Genomic DNA, 24,873 nt, shown 5'->3' on the forward strand with positions numbered 1-24,873 from the left:
TTTTTTTAATGTTTTTAGTTCTCTATCTTGCCCCTGGCAAAGCCCTCTTTAAATCCTTCTTTACTTCTGCCTGACTGAGCATGGTAAAGACAGGAATGTCACAAAGATTAGGCAGCTTTTATCTGGAAAATGCTTGCAAGCCCTTGAGTAGCAAGTGGTATCAGCCCACTGCTCTTGCTATCAATATCTAAAATGAGTTACTAGAGAATCTTAAAGGGCAAGAGACATTTCTTGCAAAAATTCTCAAGATTTGCTCTGGGGTCAAGATGTCAAATCCCAGTTGTTCTCTGTTTGTTTGTTTTTTGTTTTCATCTGGTTGAAAAGTCCTGGCCAGAATGGCTGGTGAGTGTTGGTCCACTCACCAAAGGGTTACAGGTTCGATTCCTGGTTACAGGCATGTACCTGGGTTGCAGGCTCCCCACATGTGGGAGTCAATCAGTCGATGTCTCTCACATCTATGTTTTCTCTCTTTCTCTCCCTCTCTCTCCCTCCGTCCCTCCCTTACACCCTCTCTGAAAAGCAATGGAAAAATATACTCAGGTGAGGATTAACAACAACAACAAAAATCTGGTTGTGAAATACTTGTTCAGGGAATTTTCCATCCCTGCCACCATTTAATCCTTCCTGTGGACCTTCTTTTTTCCTCTTCCTTGGTTAATCCTCACCAGAAGATATTTTTTTCATTGATTTTTAAAATATATATATTTTATTGATTTCAGAGAGGAAGGAAGAGGGAGAGAGAGATAGTGAATCATTGGTGATAGAGAATCATTGATCAACTGCCTCCTGCACATCCCCTTCTGGGGATCGAGCCCAAAACCTGGGCAAGTGCCCAGAATCAAACCCAGGACCTTTCAGTCCGCAGGTTGATGCTTTATCCACTGAGCCAAATCAGCTGGGGTCATTGATTTTTAGAGGGTAGAAGGGAAGGACAGAGAAAAAGAAACATTGATGTGAGAGAGACAAACATTGATGTGGTTGTCTCTTGCATGTGGGCTGCCAGAATCAAACCTGGGGCTCTTCAGTGCTCTGGCCAATCCTCTAACCGCTGAGGACACTGGCCAGGGCCTCTGGAACTTTTTATGTAGGTGTGAGGAGGTGGAAGAGGAATAACTTTGGCCTCTGATGATGAGTAATGGCTGAGGCCTATTCCTTGAGAAAAGGGTAAAAATGGACAAGAATTCCCAACTTGGGGGATCCAAGATGGTGGCAGAGTAGGTGGATGTCACATTCACCTCCTTCCAGGACCAAACTGGGATTTACAACTGGAATATAGAGCAAGAAACCTGAATCACCAACTGAAGACAAGCTGAAGAGAAGTCTTATAACAAGGACTACAGCAGAGGCCACAGTGAGACTGGTAGAAAGGGCAGAGATGTGAAAAGGGCTGGTCCCCTGCCACGGCAGTGGCAAGATTTGAGAGGGAAATCTAGGCGTTGGGGGGTTCCCCTGAGAAGCATGAGGTCTCAGTCTTAAGCCATGCTCCCCAGCCCAGAGCGCTGGATGGGGAAGAGGTGCCTATATCACACTGGCTGTGAAAGTCAGCGGGGATTCTGTCTGCCAAGGAGAGGCAGGAGTCTGCTAGAGACACAGGCACCCTCTCAAAGGGCCAAAGCACCAAATCTCATTGACAGACGTGTACCCTGGGCTCCAGCGGCGGGAGGGTGAGCAGACTGGAGTTGTGTGAGGAGAGACTGGGATTTGTGGCTCTGGGGCGGGAGCTGAAGGGTCAGGATTCCTGTGCGGTGTCCCCCTCCCGCACTATAGATGCCATCTTTCTGGGATGGAGCACTCCCCACCATACAACACCAGCCTAGGGCAGTGGTCGGCAAACTCATTAGTCAACAGAGCCAAATATCAACAGTACAATGATTGAATTTCTTTTGAGAGCCACATTTTTTAAACTTCAACTTCTTCTAACGCCACTTCTTCAAAATAGACTCACCCAGGCCGTGGTATTTTGTGGAAGAGCCGCACACAAGGGGCCAAAGAGCCGCATGTGGCTCGTGAGCCGCTGTTTGCCAACCACGGGCCTAGGGAAAAGCAACAGCTCCACCCTTTGGAATCCCTCTCACCCAACCCTGGAGAGCTTGTGCCATGCTGAGTCGTCAGCTGCCTGCGCTGGGGTGCAGAGATCAAGCAAACTCAGGGGCATCAATGACTCAGTTCTATGGCTTTGTGGGGGCGGGCATTCCCACTACTTTCCCATGAACCTCACTGGTGCCTCCCCCTCATGGGAGCTCCACTAGCCCCACTTTCTGGATTTGTGGCAGCCTCACCCTCCAGACTCCTGGTGGCTCCACTCTGCCAAGATCTGGGTAGAATCCAGGACTGACTGAGTTGTGTAACTCTGGGTCAGGAGACCACACACCCACCTACTCCCAAGCCTGACTGGCACCTCCCCATCATGGAGATCAACTAACCCTATCCTCCCAGTGGCCCCAAGGGGCTGATCGGGTTCCTGGCAGAACATGGAACAGACAGAGTTGTAGGGCTCTAGGACAGGGGTCATTTTTTCCCTCGCATGCATGACCAGTGCAGAACTCTCCATTCACGTAGCCAAACTGTGATATGGTTGGCCCTGATAAATTCTGCTGGCCTCAACCTGACGACTCCAAGACCGCACCACATAGGTGTGCCAGCACCCCGTAGGTGACAGCTAGACTTGGCCTAGCCTGGGACATTCGCGGAGTGGACTCAGACCCAGCACTGGCACTGAGTTTGAGCCTGTAATATCTGGTGAACAACACTTGCCCCTACTTGGTGACTCATTGAGAACCTACCTCATGGAACGCAAATACCACCAGAGGCTCTTTCAGGACTGAGACTAACAGGCAGCTGGCAGGAACAGACAGACAGAAGCAGATCTCACAGTGCCTTGGGACTTTGCTGACCTGCCCCCAGCCCAGTGCTCATAAAAGCTGGAATTGGTGGGCAGCTTGGTCCTTCCCACGAACACACAGGCCAAGCAGAGGTAGCTACAAACTATAGGTTGCTGGATAACTTCAAACAGGTTGCTCAGGACCAGTCACAGGCAGTGTCTGATATTGGCTGCACCAGAGTCCCTCCCAAGAGGCCCCAGAACCAACACACCCAGTGGCCAGCTTCACACAACATCAGAGCAGGAACCAATTAGCTTCACAAGTGGTATATCCAAAGGGAGATCTCAGCAGGCGGCAGACCCTGCTGAGGTGAATTCTGCTCCATGTGGTCAGCACCTGCACAGCAGCTTATACACTGTATTTGGGACTGATCCTTATAGTGAGATAGCCTGAGGGTCTACCCCATGCATGAATAGGCCAATAGCAATCAAAACTCAATTAAAACAGGAGGGTCCACATAACCAATACAAAGAACGTTCCTAGGACACCCAGTGCAGATGATCAAGGTAACTGTATCACTGGGTCCCACAAAGGGGTATGAGAAGTGAGAGAACAAGGATCAAGAACCTACTGATCAAGAACTTCCCTAATCTGGTGAAGGAAAATGACACACAAGTCCAGGAAGCTCAGAGAGTTCTAAACAAATGGACCCAAACCAAGACATAACATAATTAAAATGGCAAAGGTAAAAGACAAATAGAGAATCTTAAAAGCAGCAAGAGAAAGACAGTTATCTATAAGGGACATCTCATAAGACCTTCAGCTGATTTCTCAACAGAAACATTTCAAGCCAGAAAGTATGGACATGAAATATTAAAAGCAAAACAAAACAAAAGAAAACAAACAAACAAACAAACAAACAAAAAACAACACACTTTTCAAAGTGATGAAAAGCAAGAACCTACAACCAATGCTAATTTATTCATCAAGGCTATCATTTAAAATTGAAGGAGAAATAAAGAACTACCCAGACAAAAAAAGCTAAAGGAGTTTGTTACCACCAAACCAGTATTACAGAATGTGTTAAAGGGTCTTTGTTAAGAAGAACACACACACACACACACACACACACACACACACACACACACACACCAAGGAACATAGTTAAAAGAATAAAATGGCAATAAAAATGTACCTATCAATAATCATTTACCCTGGCCAGTATGGCTCAGTGGTTGAGCATCAGCCTATGAACCACAAGATCACAGTTTGATTCTAGTCAGGGCACATGCCTGAGTTGTGGGCTCAATCCCCATAGGGGACATGCAGGAAGTAGTTGACTAGTGATTCTCTCTCATCATTGATGTTTCTATCTCTCTCTCCCTCTCCCTTCCTCTCTGAAATCAATAAAGATATATTTACAAAAATAACACTATTCATTTTAAATGTAAATGCTTAAATGTTCCAATCAAAAGACACGGGAACTGAATAAACAAGAAAACAAGACCAGTATATACTATGCTGTCTACAAAAGACACACATCAGAACAAAAGACACATGATACATACAGACTAAAAGTAAATAGATGGGAAAAGATATTTTGTGCAAATGGAAAGGAAAAAGCAGCTGGGGTAGCAATACTTATATCTGACAAAATAGACTTTAAAACAAAGGCTATAGTAAGAGACAAAGAAGGAGACTACATAATGATAAAGAGAACAATCCAACAAGAGGATACAACCCTTGTGAACATTTATGCACCCAACATAGGAGCACCTCAGTGTATAAAGCAAATCACCTGACCCAGTGGTTGAACACTGACCCATGAACCAAGAGGCCACCCATTCAACTCTAGGTCAGGCACGTTCCCAGGCTGCAGGTCAATCTCCAGTATGGGACATGCAGGAAGCAGCCGACTGACGATGCTTCTCTCTCATTGATAGACAGTAATGCAGTCATACTAAGGGATTTTTAACATCAAAAATGAACAAGAAAACAGTGATCTTAAATGACACACTATATCAGATAAATTTATTTATATCTTCACCCAAAGCAGCAGAATATACATTATTTTCAAGTGTATATGGAACATTTTCTAGTGTAGACACAAAAAAAACCTCAATAAATTTAAGAAGATTGAATAATATCAAGCATCTTCTCTGACCAAAATGGTATAAAACTGAAATCAATCACAAGATAAAACTAGAAAACACTCAAAGACATGGAGGCTAAATAACATATCACTAAACAACAAATGGGTTAATAATGAGGTCAAGAAAGAAATCCAAAGATACTTTGAAACAAATGAAAATCTATGCGACATGGCAAAAGCAGTCCTAAGAGAAAAATTCATAGCATTACATACCTACCACAAGAAATAAGAAAAATCTCAAATGAAGAATCTAACATTACACTTAAAAGAACTTAGAAAAAGAACAATAAACAAGGCCAAAGTGAGTAGAAGAAAGGAAATACCAAAGATCAGAGCAGAAACAAACAAAATAAAGTCTAAAAAAGCAATATAAAAGATCAATGAAACCAAAAGCTGGTTCTTTGAAAAGATAAAGATTTACAAACCTTTAACCAGACGCAACACTTTAAAAAGAAAAGAGAGAAACCAAATAAATAATATTAGAAGTGAAAAAGGAGAAATAGCAACTGACTCCACAGAAATACAAGTGATTGTAAGAAAATATTATGAACAACTATATGCCAACAAATTAGACAATCTAGATAAAATGGATAAATTCCTAGAAACATATAATCTTCTAGAAGTACATCAGAAAGAATCAGAAAATCTGAATAGACAGATTACAAGTAATGAAATTGAAGCAGTAATAAAAAAAATAAAAATAAAAAAGACTCACAACAAACAAAAGTCCTGAACTATGTGGCGTCATAGGTGAATATTACCAAACATTCACAGATGAATTAACATCTATACTCCTCAAACTCTTACAAACTCTTACAAAAAATTCGAAAGGAAGAAAGACTCGCAAGCTCATTTTATGAGGCCAGCATCATCTATACGAATAAAAGGGTAATATGCAAATTGGTCAGGATGCCTTCATAATAACGACCAAACAACAGGCTGCATGGGGCAACAAGGCCAGCAGGGGGGTTAGTGAGGGACGACCAAACAACTGAACAGCAGGCTGCATAGGGTGACCAGGCCGGCAGGGGGCGCAATTGGGGGTAACCAGGCTGGCGAGGGAGGGGGGGGCCAGAGAGGAGTGACCAGGCTGCAGAGGGGACAGTTAGGGACAACCAGGCCGGTAGGCATGGGGACTATTGGGGGCGACCAGGCCAGCAGGGGGGGCAGTTGGGAGCAATCAGGTTGGGGGGGGGGGGCAGTTAGGGGCAATCAGGCTGGCAGGAAGAGGCAGTTAGAGGTGATCAGCCTGGCAGGGGGAAGGGGGGGCTGTTAGGAGTGATAAGGCAGGTAGACAGGTGAGCAGTTAGGAGCCAGCAGTCCCAGATTGTGAGATGGATGTCCGACTGCTGGTTTAGGCTTGATCCCCAGGATCAAGCCTAAACCGGCAGTCAGATATCCCCTGAAGGGTCCCATATTGGAGAGGGTGCAGGCTGGCCTGAGGGGACCCCTCCTGTGTACAAATTTTATTAATTAGACCAGAAGGCGGAACGACCAATGGATGGGGGTCGGGTCCACAAGGCAGCCAGGGCTGCAAAGGCCTATGCTTGAACAAATTTTGTGCATCAGACCTCTAGTCCTAATTACAAAACCAGATAAAGACACTACAAAGAATGAAAATTATAGGCCAATATCCCTGATGAACATAGATGCTAAAATCCTCAACAAAATATTAGAACACCAAATCCAGCAATACATCAAGTGGGATTTATTCTGGGATTGTAAAGTTGGTATAATATCTGCAAATCAATAAATGTGATACAAAACAAACAAAATAAAAGATAAAAATCACATGATCATATCAATAGATGCAGAAAAAAACATTTAACGAAATTTAGCGCCCTTTTACAATAAAAACTCTCGGAAAGTAAAAACAGAGGAAACATATCCCAACATGATAAAGGCCATATATGACAAACCCCTAGCCAATATCATACTTAATGGGCAAAACTAAAACCATTTCCCCTAAGAACAGGATCAAGACAGGAGTGTCTGCTTTCACCACTCTTATTCAAAACAGTACAGGAAGTCCTAGCCACAGTGATCAGATTAAAATAAATAAAAGGCATCCAAATTGGAAAGGAAAAAGTAAAACTGTCATTAGTTGCAGATGACATGTGAAAGATTCCACCAAAATACTACCAGAACTGAAAAATGAATTCAGTGAAGTGGCAGGATACTAAATAAATATCCAGAAATCAGCTGCATTTTTATACATCAGTAATGAACTACCAGAAAAGGAAACTAAGTGTGTTCTCCCTCCTGAGAGTATGCCCATGCCTTTCCCGACTCCCTCTGCATCCCCAACATGCGTGCCTCTCCTGAACCCTAAGGGACCCCACAGACTTGCAACCAGGAGATCAATGGGCACTGGCAGCTCACTCCGGGCTAACCCCCTGAACCTGTCTCTTTGACTTTACACTGAGATGACAGCAGCCTCAACTTGGCTCACTTCTTTCACTGTGACTTATTGCTCAGTGAGCCAAAGCAACCCCCTCTAGGCTCTTTCCTTTCTTCTATCCTAAGCCTTTCAAAAAATTTCACTGTCCCTAACTTTAATAAATGTACTATCAAAAAAATTTTTTAAAAGAAAAGAAATTAAGAGAACTATCCCATTTACAATTGCATTTAAAAAATCTAGGAATACATTTAACCAAATGATGTAAAAGACCTGTACTCAGAAAATTATGACACTGAATAAAAAAGTTGAAGAAAATTAAAAAAAATAGGTAGAAGCATATTGTGTGTTCATGGATAGGAAGAATTAACACCATTAAAATGTCTATAGTATCATCCTATAAAAATATCAAAGGCATATTTCAAATATTTCAAAATTCTATATGGAACCATAAAAGAATCGCCACAGCAATTTTAAGAAGGAATGATGCTATCTTATATCAAACTATACTACAAGGTCATAGTAATCACAATAGCATGGTACTGGCATAAAAACAGACATATACATCAATGGAACAGAATAAAAGCCCAGAAACCCCATGCCTTTATACTCAATTAATATTTGACAAAGGAGGCAACAATATACAATGGAGTAAAGATAGTCTATTCAATAAACTGTGTTGGGAAAATTGGACAGATATGTGCAAAAGAAAAAATGAAACTTGACCACCTTCTTACATCATATGTAAGAATAAACTCAAAATGGATTAAAAGACTTAAATATTAGACTAAAAATAATAAGAATCCTAGAAGAAAACACAGGCAGTAAAATTTCTTGTTGCAAGATGGTTTCTGATATATCCCCTTAATCAAGGGAAATGAAAGAAAAAGTAAATGGGACTACATCAAACTAAAACATTTTTGCACAGCAAGGAAAATCAACAAAATGAAAAGACAACCCACTGAATAAAAGGACATATTTGCCAATAACATATCTGATAAAGAGTTAATATCCAAAATTTATAAAGAACTTAAACAACAAAAAAAACAAATAATCCAATTTAAAAAATGAGCAAAGGACCTCCATAGACACTTCTCTGAAGAGGACATACAGATGGCTAATAAACACATGAAAAGATGCTTAATGTCACTGATCAACAGAGAAATGCAAATTAAAACAACAATAATATATTACCTCACACCTGTCAGAATGGCTATCCTATATAATAAAGAGGTGATATGCAAATTGACCATCACTCCAACACACAAGATGGCCACCCCCATGTGTTCAAAGATGGCTACCCCCATGGGGATACAAGATGGCTGCCACAAGAAGGCCAGCAGAGGAGGGCAGTTAGGGGTAACCAAACTGGCAGAGGAGGGAAGTTAGGGGCTACCAGGCCTTCAGGGAAGGGCAGTTGGGGGGACCCAGGCCTGTAGGGGAGGACAGTTTGGGAGAACCAAGTCTGTAGGGAAGGGCAGTTTGGGGGGGACCAGGCCTGCAGAGGAGGGCATCAGCTGACTGGTAGGCGCCAGAAGCAGGGCTCATGGCTGGCCACCGCCACCCAGAGACTGCAGCGGAGAAGCAATGAGCCTCCCCAGCAGAGGCAGGCACAGCTGGCTGGGATGAGCAGGAGTGGCAGACAGGAGCAGCAGGTGGTGTTGGACCACAGGCTATGCCAAGGGACCCCACTGGTGCACAAATGCATGAACCAGGCCTCTAGTTATTTAATAACATGCTTTTTAGCATTCATGTGTTTGAATGTTTTTGGGTGTTTTTACTGTAGCTGATTTCTAATTTCATTTCATTGTGATCTGAGAAGATGCTTGATCTGTTTCAATCTTCTTGAACTTGTAGCGATGTGTTTTACGTCTTAACATGTGGTCTATCTTTATGAATGACCCATGTGCACTTGAGAAGAATGTATAGTCTGCAGCTTTGGGGTGAAATGTTCTATAAATATCAATTAAATCCATTTGATCCAGTGTATCCTTTAGTCACTGTTTCCTTGTTAATTTTTTGTCTGGAAGACCTATCCAGTGGAAGTCAGCGGCGTATTAAAGTCCCCTACTATGACTGTATTGTTGTCGATCTCTCCCTTAAAGTCCTCTAGAAGTTTTTTGTTAAATATTTAGGTGCTCCTGTACTGGGTGTATATACATTTACCAGGGTTATACCCTCTTGTTGGATCGATCCCTTTATTGTCTCCGGTGATGGCCTTCCTTTTGAAGTCTATATTGTCAGATAAGCGTATTGTTATCCCAGTCTTTTTTTCTTTTCCATTTGCATGGAAAATTTTTTTCCATCTCTTCTTCACTCTCATTCTGTGTAAGTCTTTTGTTCTGAGGTGGGTCTCTTGTAGAGAGCACATAGTTGGGTCACATTTTCATATCCATTCAGCTAGCCTTTGTCTTTTGATTGGGGCATTTAATCATTAATATTTAGGGTTATTATTAAGAGGTACTTATTTATTGCTATTTTAATTCTGTATGCCTAGGTTTCTCTCTCTACTTCTCCTCCTCATTACAGCAGTCCCCTTAGCATTTCTTGTAATGCAGGCTTGGTGGTGATGTACTCCGTTAGCCTTTTTTTGACTGGGAAGCTCTTTATTTGACTGTCTATTTTGATGGATAGCCTTGCGGCATATAGTAATCTTGATTTCAGATCCTTGCTTTCCATTACCTTGAGGACTTCATGCCATTCCCTTCTGGCCTGTAGAGTTTCTGATGAGTAATCAGGTGTGAACCTTATGGGAGCTTCTTTGTAAGTAACAGTTTGCTTTTCTCTTGCTGCCTTTAAGATTCTCTCTTGGTCTTTAATTTTTGGCATTTTAATTATGATGTTTCTGGGTGTGGGCCTGTTTGGGTTCTTTTTGCTTGGAGTTCTCTGTATCTCCTGAAATTGTGTGACTTTTTCCATTACCAGGTTAGGGAAATTTTCTGCCATTATTTCTTCAAACACTTTCTCCCTTTCTGCCTCTCCTGGCACTCCTGCTTTTCAAATATTGTAATGTTTCACATTGTCCCACAGCTCCCTTAAGCTGTCCTCCTGGTTTTTAATAGTTTTTCCTTTTGGTTTTCTGATTGAGTGATTTTTTTTTTTTTCAACCCTGACTTCTAATAATTCACTGATTGGATCCTCAGCTTCCCCTAGGGGAAGTTTGTCTCCTGGTTATTGATGTCTGTTTGTGTTTGTGACTATGTATTAGGTATATTTGCTACACCTCTTGGTCTCTAGTGCAGGACAGTGTGAAACACTGTTTCTGTCTACCTACATCAGGCAAAGACTCAAAGCCTCCAGAGACCACCTCTGTATACAGAGTGATAGGATTTTATCTTGAATTGCCCCCAGGCAATTTTCCACAGGTGTGTTGAGTTTTTTGTTTTTTTTTTCCAACCGTGTGGAGTAATTCTGCCTAAAGGCTAGTTGTTACTCTCAGTCTCTTATTGGGCCTCAGAAACTCCACACCAAGGGGCAAGGGGTTTTCCAATAGAGTGTGTCAGCTGTCTTCCCCCAGGCAAAGGTGCCTGTTGAGCTAATGCCTATGTGAGAAAAATGTCCTCCGCAGGGTGAGAGAATGACTCAGAACAGGAAACCAGGGCGTCTGCTTTCTGAGCTCTAACTGCTGAGTCCCTGGCCCTGGCTTCTGCTCACACAGCTCCAGTCTCCTGTACCAGAGCACAAGGTGAGTGGCTCCTCAGTGAATTTTGTGCATTGGCCCTTTAAGAGGGTGCCTGCATTTCCAGCCACCTCTCCTTGGCAGGCAGTAACCCTGCTTCTTTTCCACAACCAGATGTTATGTCAGTACCCTTCTCAGTTCTGGTGCTCTCTTTTGGGGGGCCCAACTTGGGGATTAGACCCAAGAGTTCTCAGTGGCAACCCCCACAGCTGAGATATCTCTCTAAGACTTCAGTTGCTGTCTGTGGATGCCTGGCCAACCATTTTGCACCTCAGCCCCTCCTATCAGTCTCTATGCAGTCTCCACTTTCTATCCTGGGTTGTCAGGGTTCTCTCCAGCGAGTTTTTGTTGATTATTCAGGAAGTTTTCCTGCATTTTAGTTGGAATTCCAGTTTGGTCCTTAGAGCATATCTGTGTAGCATTCACTTACTCCGTTGCCATTTTTAATCTCTCAACACCCATTCTTTTTTTTTTTTTTTAATATATTTTATTATTTTGTACAGAGAGGAAGGGAGAGAGATAGAGAGCTAGAAACATCGATGAGAGAGAGAGTCATCGACCAGCTGCCTCTTGCACACCCCCTACTGGGGATATGCCCGCAACCAAGGTACATGCCCTTGACAGGAATCGAACCTGGGACCTTCCAGTCCCCAAGCCGACGCTCTATCCATTGAGCCAAACCGGTCTCGGCTCAACACCCATTCTTGATAAAAACTTTCAGTAAAGTGGAATAGAGAGAGTATATCTCAATATGATAAAGGCCAAATATGACAAACCTACAGTGACATCATACTCAGTGGGCAAAAACTGAAACCATTTCCCCTAAGAACAGGAATAAGACAGGATGTCTGCTTTCACCACTCCTATTCAACATAGTACTGGTAGTCCTTGCCACAGCAATCAGAAAGGAAGAAGAAATAAAAGTCATTCAAAAAGAAAAGGAGGAAATAAAACTCTCATTATTTACGGATGACATGATATTGGACACAGGAACCCTAATGTCTCCACCAAAAAACTATTGGATTCAATAAATGAATTTGGCAATGTAGCAGCATACAAAATCAGCACCCAAAAATCAATGGCTTTTTATGCATCAATAATGAATTCTCAGAAAGAGAAACTAAACAAACAATCCCATTTAACATTGCAACAACAACAATAAAAAAAATCAAAATACTTAGGAATAAACTTAACAAAGGAGGTAAAAGACTTGCACTCAAAAACTACAGGACATTGAAAAAAGAGATAGAGGAAGATATAAACAAGTGAAAAAATATACTATGTTCATGTGTTGGTAGAATTAACATAATTAAAATGTCCATTCTACTCAAGGCAATCTGCAGATTCAATGCAATACCTATTAAAATACCAGATTTAAAAGAAATGCTCCAAAAATTTATGTAGAACAAAAAAAGACCTTGAATAGCTACAGCAATCTTGAGAAAGAAGAACAAAGTGGGAGGAGTCACAATACCAGATTTCAAGTTATGCTATAAAGCTGCCATAATCAAAACAGCCTGGTACTGGCACAAGAGCAGGCATCTCGACCAATGGAACAGAACAGAGAACCCAGAAATAGACCCAAGCTGTTATGCTCAATTAATATTTGAAAAGGAGGCAAGAACATACATTGAAGTTAAGTCTCTTCAATAAGTGGTGTTTGCAAAATTGGACAGATACATGCAAAAAGAAAAAGAAAGAAACTAGACCATCAACTTACACCAGGAATAAACTCAAAATGGATAAGACACTTAAATGTAAATGGTGAAACCATAAAATTCCTAGAAGAAACCATAGGCTGAAAATCTCAGACATCTCTTGTAGCAATATGTCTACAGATAAACCTTCTAGGGCAAAGGAAACCACGGAGAAAATAAACAAATGGGCCTACATCAAAAAAAAAGCTCCTGCACAGCAAAAGAATCCACAACAAAACGAAACGGGAGCCCACGGTGTGGGAGGACATATTTGGCAATGAAACATCTGATCAAGGGTTAATATACAAATATATAAGGAACTCATACAACTTAACAAAAGGAAGACAAACAATCCAATTAAAAAATGAGCAAAGGACCTAAATACAGTAGACACCTCGCCAAAGAGGACATACAGCTGGCCAAGAGACACATGAAAAAATGCTCAAAGTCACTGATCATCAGAGAGATGCAAATTAAAATGACAATGAGGCATCACCTCACACCTGTCAGATGGCTACCATCAACAAATCAACAAATGACAAGTGCTGGGGAGGATGTGGAGAGATGGGAACCCTAGTACACTGCTGGTGGGAATGCAGACTGGTGTGATCATTATAAAAAACAGCATGGAGCTTTTAATTTTAAAAAATTAAAATATTTAATTTTAAAAAATTAAATATGGAATTGCCATTTGTCCCAGTGATCCTACTTCTAGGAATGTATCCTAAGAAACCTGAAACATCTATCAGAAAGAATGTATGCACCCCTATGTTCATAACAGCACAATTTATAATAGCTAAGATTTGGAAACAACCTAAGTGCCCATCAACAGATGAGTGGATTAAAAAACTGTGGTACATTTACACAATGTAAAACTATGCAGCAATAAAAAGAAGAATCTCTTACCCTTTGAGATAGCATGGAGGGACTGGGAGAGTATCAAGCTAAGTGAAATAAGTCAGTCAGAGAAAGACAAGTATCACATGATCTCACTCATATGTGGAATCTAAGTAACAAAATAAACTGATGAACGGAGTGGATCCAGAGTCATTGGAAGCATGGAACAGAGTGGGGAATCTCAGAGGGAAGGTGGGGGAGGGTGGGAGGTAATAAACCAAACAGCTTGTATACATATATGCATAACACATGGACACAGACAATAGGGTGGTGAAGGCCTGGGTAGGGGGCGGGGGCAGGCTGGAGAGGGTCAATGGGCAAAAAGGGGGGCATATGTAATACTTTCAACAGTAAAGATTAAAAAGAAACAAACCAACCTCATCGTCACTGATTACCAGAGGGAAATGGGTAAGGGGGAAGGTAGAAGAGAGTAAAGAGGGGATGAATGGTGACGGAAGGAGACTTGATTTGGGGTGGTGAACACACAATGCAATATACAATGATGTATTACAGAACTGTACACCTGAGACCTATATCGTTTTATTAACCAATGTCATCCCAATAAATTCAACTAAAGGAGAAAAAAGAATTCCCAACCTGGAGCAGATAGAGGCCGAGGGAGAGATAAAGCGCTATAAAAAAGGTGTAGAAGTGGAGCAAGGGGGGCCAAAGACAGGGAGACAGACAGGGGAAGGTGTGTAGTGACTGCAGATGAGGCAGATGGAAGGGAAGGGGCTGCCAAGATAAGGGTCCAGTACAAACAAACAGACAATTAAGGGCAATAAAATGAGAAGCCGGCAGAAGTGGGGTCAAGACTGTGACTGAAATGGGGCCCAGATTAGGATGAATGCCTAGTCACCTCCACATCCATCACAATGCCCAGGGACAGCTCAGAGCAGAGACTGGAAACAGCCCTCCATGAATTTGACCCCTTGGTAGGAAGCAATATGGGAACTTCCATGTGCATATTCACATGCGCATCCCTGGTGATCCCTGTCCTCAGAAACCTACAGGCCAGGAAATGAGGCAGAATGCCATACCCCAGGAAAAGGACAAATGCTATACTGCAGTTCTGATGCAGAGACTACTATCTGAGATCGTAACAAATGGATAAAATTTGGGCATTTGAGAGATAAACAGAAGATCTTAACCTTTTTCACCATCTCTCTCCAGTCGGTTAAACACGCAAGGACTGCCTAACAGCCTGCTGAACAGAAAGAAAGTCCTGGAGACAGAGGCAACCCCACAGATGCCTGCAGAGTGGATGGTCCCCTAAGACAGTTCTGGTCTCTCTGCCCCAGATTATACCATAACAACCACAGTTCCTCTCACACCACCAAGGCTCAATGCCACCCCTCATACACCCACCCACATGTGACTAAAGAAAATTGGCCTCAGGATATGCAATATATAAGCAAGACACTGTGCAAGTGGCCAGTTCTAATTTCTACGTGACATCACACTATTGGTGATGCTAAGTCTACACAAGTGTGCCATGTGCTACCAAGCCAACATCACAAGATCCCAATTCATGTAAAACACATTCCCAATCCCATTTCTTTGCTATTTACTCCCATGAAACATGACTTATTTTTTAACTGATATACAAACACATTTTTTAAAAATATATTCACATCCTGTTACCCAATCATCAATTAACCAACATTGAATTTCTGGATTTATTTCTTCTCAAGAAACCTCTTCTCTCTTTATTGTTTTGCTGTTGTTAAATGTATTTTTACTGATTTCAGAGTGGAAGGGAGAGAGAGATAGAAACATCAATGATGAGAGAGAATAATTGATCGGCTGCCTCCTGCACACCTCCTACTGAGAATGGAGCCTGCAACCCAGGCACATGCCCTGACCGGGAATCAAACAGATACCTCCTGGTTCATAGGTTGATGCTCAACCACTTAGCCACACCAGCCAGGCCTCTGCTTTCATTTTTCAATTATCTTGTCTCTGCTCTAACTAAAGTTCCTGGCCTGGACTCAGAGCCAGCCAACTTGACACAGACCTGAGTGTGGCCAACACTCCCAGAAAGAAGTCTGTGAGAGGCCAGTGGCCCCCGCCCCTATGTCAGAAGAGGGTTCCCCCACCAGCACTCAGACCTCTCTCCGGGGAGACCTGGGTGAAGTCCACACTCCTCCCACATGGCTATATCGGGAGACACCCCCCGCCCCCGTTCCCTGGGGCAGGGGCCTCCCAGTGCAGCACAGGAGAGAGGAGTCCGGAGCATGTGCCCAAAGGTGGGGTGTTTATGAACAAGGTACAGGCAGAGCAGGCATGCACTTCCAGAACACCATAAAGGCAGTCTAAACTGTTGCCCAGTTAGCCTCTGCAGATATAATACAATAAGGCAAGCTCACCTCTAAGCCTCCAGTTTAGTTTCTACTGAAACCGAGGCTCAGGGAACGTCATATCTTACAAGTGATTGGTGAGACTATTTGCTTACGCCTTCAAAGAATGCTTGTCCTCGCCAAAACCGGTTTGGCTCAGTGGTAGAGCGTCGGTCTGCGGACTGAAAGGTCCCGGGTTCGATTCCGGTCAAGGGTTGCAGGCACATCCCCGGTAGGGGGTGTGTAAGAGGCAGCTGGTCGATGTTTCTCTCTCATCGACGTTTCTGGCTCTCTATCTCTCTCCCTTCCTCTCTAAAAAATCAATAAAATATATTTAAAAAAAAAAAAAAAAAAAGAATGCTTGTCCTTCACACTTCTGCTTACATGTAAAACCCTCACCACAAAAGCGTTAGCCATTAGACCTAAGTGAGCTTTTGGAATGGATTTCTGGGTTGTATGATGGCAGCTCTTAAGTCAGCTCTCTTTTACCTAACTCTTTAAGAAATCATAAACCCTAACCCTAGCCCTGGCTAGTGTGACTCAGTTGGTTCGAGTATGGTCATGTGCACCAAAGGGTGGTGAGTTCAATTCCTGGTTGGAGCACATACCCAGCTTTCAGGCTCAATCCCCTATTGGGATGTGTGAAGGGAAGCAGCTGATCAACATTTCTCTCTCACATTTCTCTCTTGCTCTCTTTCTCTCTCTCTCTCTCTCTCCTTCCCTTTCTCTCTCAAAAAGAAAAAAAATCAACAAAATTAAAAAATCATAAACCCTAGACTAAATCTAACAGCCTAAACTTCCATTCGTCCTACCTGATCAAATTACAAGAGGGCCAGTCAAGACAAGAACTCCATTCCTTATGTCTGAAATTCTGATCATAAGATTGCAACTAAGCCCTATAGGGACAGATGTACTATGGAGAAATAAGTAAGGTTAAAAGAATGGAAGTGCATGTGCCTGTTGGGCAATGGACCCTTTTGAAAGGGATTAGTTGAATAATGTGGGCATCTAGGTTGGCAGTGGTACTATCTCCCTAAGCAGGCCAACCCCTTCTCCCATGGCCAGGCCACCTCTCAGCGCTCAGCCCAGGGACAGCCCCGTGGGTCTGCCGTGTGTGTGTGTGTGGGGGGGGGGGGGGGGGCGGGGGGGGGCGACGAGGTCCGGCTCACCCTTCGACCAGCCTCGTTGTTCTGCAGGTTCATAAGCACCCGGCCCTGCTCCTCCGATCCCTTGGCAAAGTTCTTCTCCCGCTCCCGGGCATCCACAAACTCCTTAGCAAACCGGTAGCCGTACTCCACGTTGTCCCCACAGCCGCCCCACAGCCAGTCCCGGGGAAGGTCCTTGGGCCTCGCTGTCCTGCTGCAGCCGCATGTGGACAGCTCGCCCTCTCGGCAGGCCCTGCTGATGGCGTTCACCACCCCCGCGGCGCTCACGGCATAGGTGAAGGCCGTCTCCCGGCTCCCTGCAAGACAAGGCAAGACGGGGCGAAGGAGGTCAACTCTCTAGCGGAGGCTTCCTCCCCTCTGCCTCCTCCACACCCACGCCGCCACGGCCTCACCGCAACACTCCCAGGAGTGGCCTTTCACTTCGCGTGACTCTAATGGTTTGAAACTTCTCTTGATAATGAGCTGAACTTTACCTACTCTGCCCTACCGTATGCCAAATAGAGCGACTCCCCCGCAGCCCTGGGCTTACACTCACATCCGTTTCAGTTTATAAGACCAGTAGATTCCTAGGAGGCAGACCTCAACACAGCAGAGAGTGGTCATTGAGGAATTTAGGAAACCCCTGAGACCAAGAGAATGAGACTGAACAGAAATCATGGGACTAAGAACAGGACTCTATTCTCACAAATATCTCTCCCTTACAGATGGCAATTTTTCACGCTATGAGCCACACATATGTCCTTTTATTGCTACCATTATCTAGCTAGGCAGAGGCAGAGAGCAGGAGTAGAAAGTGAACTGGAATTACAGCATCCAGAACCATCCGAGCTGCCTGCAGGGTCCACACTGCCTCCCGAGCCCCCAGCAGCCGGAACCACATCTACGGGACCTCGGCAGGTCTCTCCAAATACCTGCATCATTTCTAGTAGAAAAGCCGAAGTGTGTTCCTCTATTGCTGTAGTGAACCACTTGAAAACTCAGATGATATATGCTCTAATTCAATAAAAATGTTTACAAAAAATTATACTCAGCCACCAGGGAAATGCAAATCAAAATCCCAATGAGACACCACTTCGCACGCATGAGTATGGCTATCATCAAAATGTCAGCTAAAAAGTTGGGGGGAATATAGAAAAAACGGGAACCCTCATGTACTGCTGGTGGGAATGTTCAATGGTGCAGCTGCTTTGGAAACGGTCTGGCAGCTTCTCAAACATAGAATTACCACATGACCCCGCAATTCCATTCCTAAAATATATCCAAGATAACGGAAAACATCTGTCCACATAGAAACTTAAACATGAATGTTCACTGTAACGTTATTCAGTAAAAAAAACTCACATTGTCCATTAGCAGGTATACGGGTAAACAAAAGGTGGTCGTATCCATACAGCGGGATACTACTTAGCCATAAAAAGTAATAAAGTACAGTCCTGGTTGGTATGCCTCAGTTGGTTGAGTGTCATCCCATGCACCAGAGGGTTCCAGTTCAATTCCTGGTTAGGCTACATGACCCGGGGATGGGTTCAATCCCTGGTTGGGGTGCATACAGAAAGCAACCCATTGAAATTTCTCTCTCACATCGATGTTTCTCTCTCTCTTTCTCCCTTTCTCTTTCTCTGAAAATCAACAAAAACATATTTTAAAAACATACTGTATTAAAAAATTAAGTACAGGTAGAACATGGATGAGCCTTGAAATGATTATGCTAAGTGATCACTTAACATTTTGTGTCTATACTGCACCTTATATAAAAGGCTACATATGATCCCATTTATATGAAATGTTCATAATATGAAAATTCATAAAGACAGAAAGATTAGTGGTTACCTAGGGTTTGGGAAGAAGGGGAGAGAAATAAAGAGTGATCTCTAATGGGTATGCGATTTGTTTACAGGGTTCTGGAATTAGATAGTAGTGCTATCTAATTGCACAATCTTGTGAATATACACTGAACTGTATATTATTAATTTATCTTTCAAGAAAGAAATAAGAAATAACATTCATATGAACTCAGGATATAAGGAAGAGAGTGGCTTTTAGTGGGAAACTGAGATTCAATCCTGATCTCAGCTGTTAAACCAGACAGAATTTCTGCTCTCCATGGTCAGAAGTAGACAGACCACAATTCCGTCTTGGCAGGTAGAGAGGGAAGCAGTCTGTAATTAGTAGGTCTACAGTGATCTCCGCCTTACTTTACGTTTGGATTATCTAGGCATAACACAGTGAAGTTTGCAACCAGACCACACGGGAAAATTAGTTTTTCTCAATTAACCCGGGGCCAGCTCTGTCGGACTAGGAGTAGCCCAAGAAAACCCAGGGTTGGAGGAAGTCACACCCATGACTCAGCCATCAGGCTTAATATGTGAATCAGCACTGGACCACTGCCAGAGACCGGGGCCGATCCGGTCTGGGGGAGTCAGACTGTGAGCGTGAGCTCCCAGGATGTAAGAGGCTCCTAGGCAGGAAGGCGTCAGGCCTGAGAGCTCTTCCCAGAAGAGCACTGACCTGGCTCCCGGGGCAGGAAGGAGCCTGGGAAGCTGCCGTCCAGGGCCACATTCCACCCCGTGTGAGCACTCCTTTTACAGCATTCCTCAGAGGAGCGGGCTGGGTTCTCAAGGCAGCCCATTCCCCCTTCTGTGGTGACTCTGGTCACCAGAGCATCCTTATATGAAGCTGAAATAGGCTTCCCCATAACGTCTGCCTGCTGGAGAGGCACATCTAATCCCTTTTCCATATGACAGCCCTTCAGCGTTTGAGAACAACGAAGATGCCTCTTATGCATTCTCTTTTCTGAGCTACATATGTCTGATTTCTTCTTCCATTCTTTAGCAAACGTGTTTTTCAGAGCTGAGTCACCCCTCTCAGAAAACAGGGGGCCTGTGGCTGGGCGTGGTATCGCAGGCAGTACGCGCTCTGAGGGTCCTCGCCTGGCAGCATGGCTGGGACCTAACCTGTCCTCATGAGCTGTCTCCTGAGGTCATCCTGCCTCTTTCGGCGGGACCTCCTCAGGGCCTGAGTGCAGGTGGCTCTGCCTTCATGGGCAGCACGTGGCTCTCAGGAAAGCTTGGTAAGTGAGGCTAGTGCTCTTCTCAGAAAGCAAGAATGGATAAGCGTGGGCGAAGGGTGTCTACATATGAAACAATTCAGAGTGGAAACTCAAATCATATCAAGGAAAAAGGCTGTTAAACCAGCAGCTACAAAAAAGACCTTCCTCTGGTAGGACGACAGGAGCCAGCAGGATAGTATTACGCCCTCTCTGTTCCAACCCTCAGGAGGTTCCTCCATGCTCCCCTCGGCTCCCCCTGAGCGGCTCTGCAGCCGCTTCAAAGAAGGAAGGGATCTTGGGAGGTCACACACAAGCCAGCAGTGAGAGGACCCACCAGGGGGGGATGGAGGACAGCTTCCTGGGGAAGATACAGGGAAGCCGCAAAAAGGAACGGTGGAAATAAAGCCGACAGATAGGGCCTGCTCTCACAAGCCATCCCACCACGCAGCCCTGTCCCCAGCAGCACTTCCGCTCCTGCCAACACTTTTCTTTCTAGAGTAAAAGAGTAAAGCCTCACTTTTTGGCCTTCACTCAAACAAAACAACACATGGAAGGGATCTGGCCAGCATCAGGCATACATTAGGTTATTCCCTTAGTGATCAGGGGTGCCTCTCTCTGTGCCCGGCCATCCTTGTGCCCTCACCGGAAACCCAGGACAGAGGGTGCTGCTGACCGAGATCTTTACGGGGAAGAAGGGACAGATGCTCAGTATATTTGGGAAGAACTGATAGATCACCAAATCTCACTTAAGCCTTCAGTCCGTTCTCTTGGGAAAGCTGCCCAGGAAGACTGCCATGAGAACACGAACATCCCTCTGTGAATCTCGCGTTGACACTGAAGGGAGGTTCACAGTGTCCTTTCCCCTCGTCCTTACTTCTCAATGTGGCAGGGGAGGGAGAGGAAGGAGGTCAGGCAGGGGGAGGGGAGCTGCCGAGTACAGAGCGGAACTGAATCTCGACTCCCTAACTGCCTGCTGCTAAAATAATTCTTTGGGAAAACTGCAGCCTTGGGTAACTCCAGAAAGTCTTTTGAGGGGAAGCTGTTCTGAGAGAACGTGAGATAGGGACTTCAGTGCTCTCACACCTTCCTTTTATGGCCCTGGGATAAGACCGGCAGAAGAAGGCCGGATTTCTCGATTTCTTGCCAGGGAGAGGAGAATTACATTTCAAAAGGACCTAAAACAATTAGACCCCAGATCACACCTCCATCTGAGCAATAGGGCAGCGAAAGAATCCTAGCCCAGGAGCGGGAGAGGGGAGAGAGCTGGAATCTGGGGAGAGAGGCCCTCTCGTCTTTCTTCTTCCGTCTGTCCCCCGCCCCCACTTTCACACACAGCCTTTCAATGAAAAAGCCAGGACTGGATCTGGGTTGGATTAATGACAGCTATCACCAATTTGGCCCAAAGTTTCTATCTCTCTCGGGGTCCAAGTGAAAGAGGCAAAAAGCTTACAGACATTCAGGGCAAGGCTCTCAAAGGAGGCCCTTGTGCTGCGTGAGACAAAGGGCACTGGCGGTGGGCGGCTTCCCAGTTCTCTCTAACTCAACTCAGATGCTCCGAGCCCTTCCCAGAGTGAGTCACGCCGGCTGCCCAGACAGGGCGAAGCTGGAAGAGAGGGTTAGCGGAGCACGGAGCTGTGCGGCTAACACATCCTCTGAGACACCGCTGTCTGTGTGCCTCTCTCTGCCCCCTCACAGGCCAATGCCAAGCCACGGGAAAACCCAGTCAGACACTCCAGTGGCTCTCTCTGCCCATCCCGAGAGAGCAGGCGCGCACCCGGCCAGGTGAGCGCAGCTCCTTCAGCCGAGCCATGTCCGCGGCTGCTTACCGATCTGCATGACCCTCCCGAAGACGGAGGTGTCGTCCACGGTGCTGCAGTTCCACCGCCTCTGCCGGAACTGGTGCTGGCACTCCTTGATGCCCATCTTGGCCCCCTCCCCTATGTAGGCCATGTGCTCCTGGTACAACTGGCACAGCTTCCTCTGGCCCGGGGAGAGCCCCGGGAGCTGGCTGCACACAGGCTGGGCACCAATGATGAACATCTCAGGTCTCTGCACCGGGTTCATAGCTAACGACCTGCAGCAGCAATTCAGAAAGGGGACAGGAGTGAGCACGTGCCTGCGTGCAGCAGTAAGTCATTCACCCAGCACGTTTATTGAGTGCTTTCTGTGAATAAGACCAGGCAATGAGGGCTGGGAAAAGGAAATCGGGGAGCCCTGGACAACATGGCTCGATGGTTGGACTGTCATCCAGTACACTGTAAGGTCATGGGTTCAATTCCCGTCAGGACACATACCTACGTTGTGGGTTCGATCCCTGGTCAGGGTGCCTACAGGAGGCAACCGATTGATGTGTCTCTCTCACATCAGTGTCTCTCTTTCTCGCTTCTCTTTCTCCCTCACTAAAATCAATAAAGGAAATTGGGGAAACTGAGGCATGAACACAGGTGACATGTGAGATATCAGATGCCTAAGACAGACCTGAGCTTCTGGATCCAGAGTGATCTGATAGAGGAAGAGTTCTTACAGCTGGGAGAGGAGCTTTTTAAAAAATATATTTTTAAATTTCTACTTTTTTAATCCTCACCTAAGGACATTTTCATTGATTTTTAGAGAGAGGGGAACGAAGGGAGAAAGAGAGAGAAACATCAATCAGATGACTCCTGTTCGTGCCCTGATTGAAGCCAGGGGTGAGCCTGACAAGGAAAGGAATCCGAGACCTTCCAATGTTGGCACAATGCTCCCACCAACTGAGCCAGCAGCCTGGGCGGGAGGAGTGTGTAAGGAGAGGGCCCGGTGTGAGCTGGCTCCCACAGAGGGTGGGCGGGAGGAGGAGGAGACAGACAGGGCAGGCTGTATTCCTGTGAGGCAGAGGGCAAAGAGCCAACAGGAGAGCACAGGCCTTACTCCGGGAGGAGTGATCCGTTCACGGGGCCTACATGCAGGATGTGCGATGGAAAGCAACACATCCCTTAAGGAGGACTTCCCCTTGCACCTTTAAATCTAATCCAATTTACATGCACTGCAATATTTCCTAAATGCTTTCACTTCCGTATCTGACCCACACATCCCCTAATCCACTCTTTATCTGCTCAAGGGCTCTCCCTTTGGCTCATCACCCACCAGACACAATGAAGGGTTAAGTTCGATGAAAAGGCTGTACAATTGTCATCTGAGTAAAAATCTGAGCAGGGCACAGTCTGTGCAAAGCAGGTGGTGAGTGCCTGCCATTTCCATGTTGACTTGGCAATGATAAGAGTCTTTAAAACACAAAAAGAAAGACACACATGATCCTACAAATCCCTCATCCTGTCATCAGACTTTATAAAATAGAAATTCTACTCTCCTTGCCCTTACCAGCAAAAAAAATAAATAAAATAAAAATCATCCGGTTTGACTCAGTGGATAGAGCGTCAGCCTGCAAAATAAAAGGTCCCGGGTTCGATTCCAGTCAAGGGCATGTACATTGGTTGCGAGCACATCCCCAGTAGGGGGCGTGCAAGAGGCAGCTGATGGATGACTCATCGATGTTTCTAATTCTCTTTTTCTCTCTCTTCCTCTCTGTAAAAAATCAATAAAATATATATTTTTTAAAAAATCATCCAATAGCAACAAAAGAGGTATTTTTAATCACCCATAGAAATGGCAGTAGAGCCAGGAAAAGGGGAATGCAGACTGGATCAAAGAAAAAGCCAAATGAACTAACGCTTTATCCTGTGGAACCTTTACTTCTGGGGGCTTGAGAGAGAAAGGGGCTGTGCTAGATTTCCTGGGATAAAAGAGGGCCTCGGGACTCCTGTGACCAAAGGAATGATCACGACCCACCGTGACCTTCTCCACATTTAATTACCAAAGGGCGTGGGTTATGAAGTAGGAGCTCTGCCCCTCACTCACCACCAGGAGCTGGCTTCGGCCGGGAGCTGCGCCCAGCTGGAGAGCAGCGCAGCGGCGAGCAGCAGCAGGCCGGGCATGGTCGGCCTCAGCCCTCCCCAGTGTCTCGGGAGGACCCCGGGGACTGCCAGCTTCCAAAACGGGGCTCCCTGAGGAAACAGAAATGGGGGGAGTCAATGTGGAAATGCAACGGAGAGGGGAGGACCGGGAGGCAGGGGCATGAGCTCTGGGCTGGCCCTAACCTCACTTTCTGCTCTCCCAGAGATGCAGCCTCTTTCCAACCTCCACTTCTTACTGTTCATCTCCCCGTAGGATTGCCTTGATGTCTCTTACCCCAAACTGTGAAGACCCCACTTGACGCCCAATTCCAAAGGAAATACAAGCTGAGAGACCAGAAGAGAGAAATGAAAACACACTCCTTCGAGAGCAGAGCATGTGCCGTGCAGCATGTATGCAATGCACACCTGCCCTTCCAGAGCGAGAGCCACCCACGGCCCTCCTCACCTCTCAGGCTGCCAGAGGTGGAGTCTCTGGCCACCAGGCTCTTTGGTGGGGCTAAGAGACAATTGGTGGGTCGGCTTGACAGCCAAACAGGAGTTTCCCTCTCAATCTGAAACCTTCTCACTCTAAAATTTTCCAAATCCCAAAAGTGGTTTGCCAGGAATAACAGTAGGGAGAAGGCAAGGGCTTTTCACTTTCTCAGGGCGACTTCTCTGAGAAATGTAAAAGCCCACAGCCGGCCGGGGCCCTGAAGCTCTGGAGGCTGGGGCTTGCCTCCCTGGGTGG

The 24,873-nt window shown here is 45.2% G+C and overlaps 1 protein-coding gene across 2 annotated transcripts in view; it reads right to left on the bottom strand.

Moving 5' to 3' along the window:
* Positions 1-24,873, bottom strand: part of WNT5B (Wnt family member 5B) — a 126,248-nt gene that overhangs the window by 4,198 nt on the left and 97,177 nt on the right. For both annotated transcript variants that reach the window (XM_084878826.1, XM_084878825.1), the window contains 3 exons: positions 24,091-24,236; positions 22,026-22,273; positions 17,154-17,446 (listed from right to left, as the gene is read on the bottom strand). In XM_084878826.1, the coding sequence (XP_084734952.1) occupies positions 17,154-17,446; positions 22,026-22,273; positions 24,091-24,167 (618 nt within the window). In that variant the 5' untranslated portion in view covers positions 24,168-24,236. The remainder of the gene's footprint in view (positions 1-17,153; positions 17,447-22,025; positions 22,274-24,090; positions 24,237-24,873) is intronic.

This window comes from Pipistrellus hanaki (assembly GCF_964339955.1).
Source record: "Pipistrellus hanaki genome assembly, chromosome: 3".
Lineage (NCBI taxonomy): Eukaryota > Metazoa > Chordata > Mammalia > Chiroptera > Vespertilionidae > Pipistrellus > Pipistrellus hanaki.